Source organism: Pyrgilauda ruficollis, unplaced genomic scaffold (assembly GCF_017590135.1).
Source record: "Pyrgilauda ruficollis isolate IOZ18807 unplaced genomic scaffold, ASM1759013v1 scaffold8, whole genome shotgun sequence".
NCBI classification, from domain to species: domain Eukaryota; kingdom Metazoa; phylum Chordata; class Aves; order Passeriformes; family Passeridae; genus Pyrgilauda; species Pyrgilauda ruficollis.
This window is the reverse complement of record NW_024529932.1, coordinates 3410276-3417898: the sequence shown is the minus strand read 5'-3', so window position 1 is coordinate 3417898 and position 7623 is coordinate 3410276. Positions and strand designations below refer to the sequence as shown.

General features: G+C 60.4%; 1 protein-coding gene across 1 annotated transcript; it reads right to left on the bottom strand.

Moving 5' to 3' along the window:
* Nucleotides 1-262: 262 nt before the first annotated feature.
* CDX2 (caudal type homeobox 2) lies at nucleotides 263-3724 on the bottom strand. Its single transcript, XM_041487402.1, has 3 exons — nucleotides 2999-3724; nucleotides 637-782; nucleotides 263-430 (listed from the first exon to the last, which is right to left on the bottom strand). The coding sequence occupies exons 1-3, from the start codon at nucleotides 3498-3500 to the stop codon at nucleotides 263-265; spliced, it is 816 nt and encodes a 271-aa protein (XP_041343336.1). The 5' UTR covers nucleotides 3501-3724.
* Nucleotides 3725-7623: the final 3899 nt, after the last annotated feature.

Genomic DNA, 7623 nt, shown 5'->3' with positions numbered 1-7623 from the left:
GGGGTTGACTGGCAGGCAGCGCCCCCACTTTATCTAACAAATTCCAGGGTAAAAAAAAGCACCCAAACATAATAATAACATTAATAAAGCGATGGACACGCTTCCCCCGGACGACGAGACACATACACTGTACACCTGTACACACGGCCGGCCCCGCGGGGCGGTGTAGTGCATCGGGGGGGGCCTCTCCCGCCGAGCCCCCCGGCCCGGCCCGATCCGCTGCGTCCTCCAGCAATCCCTGCGCCGCTGTCCCCGGCCGCTGTCACTGCGGGGCGGCGGGGCCCAGCCCGGCGGCGGCCGCCCCCGCCGCGGGACCCTGCAAGGAGGCGCTGGGGCTCAGGGGCTCCGCGCCGCCGGGCTGCGCCTGCTGCAGCTTCTTCTTGTTGATCTTCCTCTCCTTCGCCCGCCTATTCTGGAACCAGATTTTCACCTGCCAGAAGGTGGACAGGGGAGTGAGGGGGGATAGTTCACCGGGGATCCATCCCCCTCCCAGGGGCTCTCACCGCGAGCGCATCCCAACCCCGCGCGTTCCGCCTCCGCGCATTCCTGCCCCGCGCATCCCAGCCCCGCGCAGCCCTGCCCAGCGCATCCCGGCCACACGTGGCGCGCATAGCGAGCGCCACTTTTGGGACAGACCTGCCTCTCCGAGAGCCCCAGGTTGGAGGCCAGCTCCGCTTTTCTCCTGATGGTGATGTAGCGGCTGTAGTGAAACTCCTTCTCCAGCTCCAGCCGCTGGTGGTCGGTGTACACGACGCGGTATTTGTCTTTCGTCCTGGTTTTAACTGCGGAGCACAAAGCCAGGGTTGAGAAAGTCAAAGCCAAAGGGCAGAGCTGAGCGCAGCCGTTCTGTCTGCGGTGCAGAGCGATCAGGAGCAGTCCTATCCCCCCCTTCTCGGGCTTGCTGCTCGCCTCCCCTTGCCCTGGGCTCTGCTGAGCGCAGCAGAGGAGAGGAGACGTTCCGCAGTTCCTTGGGAACGTGGGACACCAGCGCCAGGCATGCTGGAGGGCGCAGAGGTTCCCAGCCCCGGCTGGCAGCCCTGGCCCCACCGCACACCCCTGCCTTGCACGGGGACACCTTCACTGTGCACTTGTTGGCTTCTGGTTTTGTTTTGCCTTCCCTAGCGACAACAGACTTTTTATAGAGAAAGAGGAAAATGGAAAGAAAGGAAAGGCCCGTTCAGGGCACGGTGATTTCGTTTCCAAACGAGAAACAGCCGTCTAAGGGCGGAGAACCGGGAGTGGCTGCGGGGAACCACTCGTGAAGCGGCCAGCTCCCCCTTTTCTGTTACGGCACGGGGGCTAAAGGGATTTCTTGTACGCCTGAGTTGACGTACAACTTCAGAGCTCAAAAAACCCAACAACCCAAGCCAACAAACAACCAACAAACAACCAACAAACAAACAAAAAACGCCAAAGCAAACCAAACACCGAAAACCCAAGGGAATCCGAAGGCGAATGCCAGCTAGCAGCCGCTGAGAGTGCATCGCCGCAGCCGCTGGCCTCCTTTTTCCCGAGGGTTTCTTGTTTAACTGGTTGTGTCCCCGGCCCTCCCGTTCCCCAGGGAGCCGAGGCGAGGAGTCTCTGCCCCCAAGGTGCTTAATGGCTAGCAGGCTGACTTTGTTCAGGTAAACTTTCTGCAAACCACAACAAAAGCACCCTGTAAAGATACAAGCCTGATCAGAGAAAACTCCCCAGAGCCAGTGAATAGGGAACACAATTCCAAACAATGCAGGACAAGGAGATCTTATCAAAGAAAAACCCTTCTCAAAGCCTTAATGACAGCCACATTCTGTTTGAATTACCACTACTGAACAAATGGCGGCAGGCGCTTTCATCCCCCCAGCTCTGCACATTAACATAAACACTGGCTCCAAAGGCAGAATTTGAATGGAGACAAGGGACCGGCCACCAGCGCACAAGCCCAAACTGTGGGAACTCCACGGGCTGCTGTGGGAAGCGCGGTGGGCCTGTAAGAGCTCCACCGCCACCGGCACCCGGGACGTGGCTGTGCCAGCGGCTTTTCCCCCGGGGCGCGGCGGCCACAGGCTTAGCCGGGACTCCCGCACCGCTCTGCTCCGACCGGGGTACCCCCGCCGGCCCTGCCGTCGGTCACGCAAGACAGAGGATGAGAGGGGAAAGCCGTAAGTCATTATTCACTGCGAAACTGCGAAAGTCGTCATCCTTTTTTTTTTTTTTTTTTTTGGACACTATATACAAATATTTGAAAAAATTAAATTTAAAAAAAAAGAAATTAAAAAAAAAAAAAGGAAAAGAGGAGATAGTAGCAGTGGAAGGCGTATATCAAAGCGCGGGACACGCATGTCCCCTACCAGATGCACGGTGGGAATGAAAGAGAGGTTCTGCGGGGGTATTAACATCACAAGGGAGCGCGGCGCCGGCTACGGCCTGACCCGGGAGGGCACGCCCTCGCACGGCCCGGCCCGGCCCGGCCGGGGCCACAGCACGGCCCGCAGGGATCGGGCTGGCAAGTGGCCGCCGCTGTCACTCGGGAGGCCTGGCCGCACGGAGACCTTAATAAAGGGCAGGCGCCCAGTGACTCAGAAACAAATGCGGAGCTACACCGGCCGATGATTTATATGACTATAATTGGTTATAAAAATCTTCTAAGTGGCTATAAGCAGGAGTGCGGAGCGGTGGGAGGAAGAGCCAGCGTTTCCTCGGGATCCGGACCATTCCACCCTGCTCCGCCGGAGCGCATCCCCGGGCGCTGAGCCCCCGGGGCCGGCAGCGCTGCTCGCCGGCCGAGCGCCGCTCCTGCCGCTGCCGGCCCGGCGCTCAGCAGTGAGTGCGGACGGGCTGTCGGTAGAGCCCGGCAGCCTTGTTCTCCCGAGGGCCGACCCTCGGGAGGGTTTGTTCCTGGGAGCTCTCCCCGAAGAAAGGCTTTGCCGGGCTGCCCGGTGTAACGGGGAGCCGGCGGCGCACCGGGGGAGTCGTCGGCGGGGCAGCCCCCGCCCGCCCGGCCCCGGCCCGCACTTACCCTGGCTGCTGAGCGGGGGCTGCGCCGGCTTCCTCATCCACTCGCAGAGGCCGCGGCGCTGCCCCCCGGGGGAGAGCGGCTCGGGGGCGGCGCTGGCGGCGGCGCTGGCGGCGTTGAGGGGCTGCATGACCCCGGCGGAGCAGTGGGGCGCGGGGCCGGCGTGGTGGTGGGCGTGCGGGTGGTGGTGGTGGTGGTGGTAGTCGGCGGGGCTGTAGGCCATGGGGGCGGCGGGGGAGCCCCCGTTGAGGCCGTGGACGGCGCCGGCGGCCGGCGGCGCCCCTTGGCCATAGGTGCCCCAGTCGTCGCGGAGCGGGGCGGCGTAGGGCGCGGGCCAGGCCGGCCCGGGGGACTGGGCGCCGTCGAGGTTCACATGGTAGCCGCCGTAGTCCGCGTACTGCGGGGCACCAACGAAGTTCTGCGCCGCCAGGTTAAGTCCCCCCGAGTGCCGCACCGGGCCGGGGTACATGGGCCCGTCCTTCTCCAGGAGGTAGCTCACGTACATGCTGGCGGGGCCCCGGCGGCGGCTCTCCACATGCTGCTCGGGGCTCTCGCCGCGGCGCGCCTGCTGCTGCCTGGGGCCGGGCTGCCCGGGGCGGGGAGGGGGCAGGCGGAGGGGCCGCGGCCCCGCGCTGCGCTCCGCGCTCCTCCGCGCTCCCGGTCCGAATCCAATGGCCGGCAGTCCTTACATGATTAACGATTGTTTACAAGGCTCTATTAGTAATGGCCCAGACACACCAAAGGCAGGTGACGTGGAGAGGCGCTGGGTATATAGCTACTACCCCTAAAAGACGATTTGCATTTAAAAAGATAAGGAGAGGGCAGCGACCTGATCACAGCTAAATATTCAAGCCTTTATTGTTTAAGAGCTTCCTCCTTCCATTGCAACCTGGTGCACTTTAACCTCCAATCACAGGTTCAAAGGATGAAATCAAGAGACTTGCAAAAGACAGAGAGGGAGATCTAAGGGCGAGGGTGGGAATATGGGAGCCGTGTATCACGGCCGATCTGTGGGCAGCACTTTAGCCAGCTCTTCTCTGTGCTTTGGTATTGGGGGGTGGGGGGGAAGGGGCGGAAGAGGAGGGAGTTTTGATTAAAAATCCACAAAGCCATGTTGTCGTGGTTGTTTTGAGCAACAAACCCCATCGCGACGGCCTACTGCTTTTTGTAAAACGCTTCCCACCCGCTCCCGCTCCCGCTCCCGCTCGGTCATAGGGGATGAAGGCGAGGTAAGAGGAGAAATTCCCCCCTCCAAGGGCGCTGTCTCCTTCCTCCGCGTGTGCCTGCAGAACTTCGAGGTCGGGCGCGCCCATCAGTTCCGGGAAAGGACGAGGACTGGGGGTGCCTTCGTCTAAAACACCCTCTGCTCTCGGACCCACCGCTGGAGAGAGGCCGGATAATCCCGCAGCCCGGGGGACCTTGGGACAGAGGCAGGGGATGGTTCTCCTCAAGGAGGGAACCATCAACCTCCTCCCGGAGCCTGTCACCTCACTGGGCGATTCCCTCGCTCTAGCGCGGCCGAGCCCGCGGGGAACCCGGCGGCTTGTCCCTCCAAGCACACTCACTTCTTCCCTCCCCAAGTCCTTGGAAACCCTCTGGAAATGCTGGCTCTGGAAGGGCGGCTCCCAGGCAAGCGGCAGCCGGCTCCCCCAGCCCAGCCAGTCCCCTTTGAAGAGGCGACCCCCTCTCAGCTTCCCCCCGCCGCTTTTATGCTTTAACTTTTCACCCTGAGCGGGGACAATGCGAGACGACGTTTGCATATTCGCATCTTTTCCCATGACACAGCGAGGAAACCTTTCACCCGCCGAGGAAAAAAATGGATGGGGACGGGAATGTCCCCCCGTTTTCCCAGCACTTTTCGCCGGAGCAGCGCAGCACCGTCTCAGCCATTCTCACCGGCTTTCCCGGTCCCTTGGGGCGGTTGCGGCTCGCTCCTACCGGGGCTCCCCAGAAGGGCCCCGCGCTGTCCCGGACCCTCATGACCAGGGTATTACATACGGACATCTACGTGGTCGTGTCCCAAGGGTGTTTTTCCTTCCACGTGGGTGGCTGTTCTGCACACCGAGGAGTGTCACTGAGACGGGGTGTCTTGCAGCTGAGGGCGGATTTCAGCTCTGCAAAGGCAGATATCCCGAACTCACTCTCTAAAAATCTCCCTCTCCTTCCCCCCATTTTATCGTTCCTTTGGTGCTGAGCGTGGGGCTGACGCGGAGCCATGCTTTAACGCCAGTGCGGGTAATTCAGTGACCTCTCTCAAAATGTCCCAAGGGATCCAGTGTCAGTGGCCCTGGGAGACCGGGACGCCCAAGTAGGAAAGGATGGAGCATCTCTCCTTGGGAAGAGGCCACAGACGGCCCCCTTGGAGACGCTGTGCATGTCCTGGATGCGAGGAACGGGGTATCCCCACCCGGCACATAGCCAGGAATGCTGTGCCCACACCGTCACTTGTTCACAGGCGGCCGCGGTTGCGACCCTACGATAACAGCAGCACAAGAGCAGGGATGCAGGGATACCTGCCGGACGCTTTCTCAGGAGGGAATTTCTCTCTCTGTTGCCTATTCCCACCGTGACACTTTCCCCCCGCCCCGACGGTGGGGTAATGAGGAGAGCGGGGCTTGAAGCTCTAAGCGCTGTCTGAGCAGGAGATTGAAATGTCGCTCAGGAAAGGAAACGCTGTGTCCCTTCAATGTAATCGCCTCTCCCGATAAGCTCCGACAGAGCCGATCTATGCAGATGTGAATTTGATGATGCCATAAACGGAGAAAGGGCCATTAAAACGACAAAACTCTGGACATATTGTAATAAAACGCACTTCAACCCTGATCAATCCCGATTCAGTGTCTAAGGCTCCATCAGTGAATCCCTGGCAGTCAGGTGGCAGCTTTTTGGGGTGAGACCCGGAGCCAGCCCGAGCTGACAGGGCCGGGGCCCGTTGGTCGCGGGATCAAATGTGAGTCTCGGGGCTCCGGTGAAGGAGCAGGATAAGGCTCCGAGGCAGCTCCGCGACTACATGGAATGGCAGCCAGAGCGCTGCTCCGCTACTTTGCCATTCTGACAGTGACCCCAGTTGCCTCCCACTACGGGGAGGACTTGGGAAGACCGGGCCCCACCAGCCGTACCCTAACCGGGGTCGGCGGCGAGATGGGGACGAGTCCCGCTTGCCCCGCGGATAAATGCTTCGAAGCATCCTCCACCGCGCAGCTGCTTCACGGACGCGACCCATGGCAGCTGCTGGAGATGGAGACGAGCTGCGCCGAGCCACTCTTGTCTTTAAAAAAGAGGGATCCCGATCCACTCCTAGATGCCTTTGCGGCCCTTCGGGCTTCTTTTCGTTTTGACTGGCACAGGATTTTCCCCCCCGCCCCCGGCCCTATCCAGCTATCGGGGCTTCTCAAGGAGGTTGCGGAGAGAACCTCTCGGCCGGGTTTCACGCCTTTTCTCCCCTCCGTTTTGCCCGCTCCCTCTCCACTTTCTTCTCTGGTTTCCCAGCCCGCTTCGGCCCAGAGCTGCAGATCCGGGAGAGGAGTATGGACCCTGCGACCAGACCCGCACACTGGAGCCTGGGCGAAGGCCTGATGTCTCCCTCTTCGCTTCCTCCGTGGTTTTTTTTTTTTTTTTTTTTTTTCCTTATTTCGTTAGATCCTGAGCGGGGAACTGCGACCCAACGCCTCTCCAGCTGACAAGTGCCTGATGGGGGACACCGTTCGTAGGGAAATATCTTCCCCCTCCCCTTCGCGTTCACGTCGATATCTTCCCCGTAGGGCTGTTTCACCCTGGGCTGCCTCTTGGGCAGACGCTGGGCTCCCCATTCTCCTCCTTCAGCCTCAACCTTACTTCTTGATCTGAAAAAATAATTTCCAACATTTTTCCGGGGGCAGTCAGGGCAGGGCATGGCTGCGGGGGAGCGCGGGGTGCAGGGCGCTGCTGCCTGCCCGCTGCCGCTGCCGGCCCTCGGGCCCGGGGCAGGCGGTGCTCGGAACCGGAGAGGACACCGCGCCTCGGGCCGACGCTCATTGTCGCCTTGGGCCACGGGGCTGGTGCGGACTGGGGGAAAATGGGGCCAGCAGCACAGCCCGAGAACTCCCGTCCCAGGTCAGAGACGTCCCCGTAAGTCCCGGGAAGGGCCGAGTGCTGCGCCCGCGATCCCTTCTCCACAGACTGCTCCCACTCGGCGGGACCCCTGTGGGAATGCGGATTCACCGTCTTTATTTATTTCTTTCTTTGCTTTGTGGTATAATTCCTTTTTCTGTGATTTAGGAGAATCTCGGGGTGGGGTGTGGGGCATCTTTCCGTCTCCCTCCACCTTAACGACACGGAACCGGGAGCGTTGTTTACAAGGTAAAGAAAAAAAAAATCCCGCTTGAAAGCCCTTTGGCGGCCATGGAGAGAGAAGAGAAGGGAAGGAGGAATCGTGTGTTAGTTAGTCCGACCTGTGGAATTTATGACTCCCCCTAAGCACAGACATGATAAGGACTTAGAAAACATCTTGGATCTTTTCAAGCCGGCAGCCCCCGAGGCTTTGATGTAGATTACATTGCAGAATAACCCAATACTTTTATCGTGGGGTTGATACTCGTCTTGTTTAAGCACATGCCTCTAGGAGGGGGTTAGATGCTGAACGCTCGCTC

Excerpts from the sequence above, each read along its gene's own strand:
- CDX2 (XM_041487402.1), bottom strand. The coding sequence starts at position 3,500 with ATGTACGTGAGCTACCTCCTGGAGAAGGACGGGCCCATGTACCCCGGC. Across the intron at positions 783-2,998 it reads GCCCCCGCTCAGCAGCCAGG|TTAAAACCAGGACGAAAGAC; the intron begins GTAAGTGCGGGC and ends TGTGCTCCGCAG. Across the intron at positions 431-636 it reads TGGGGCTCTCGGAGAGGCAG|GTGAAAATCTGGTTCCAGAA; the intron begins GTCTGTCCCAAA and ends ACCTTCTGGCAG.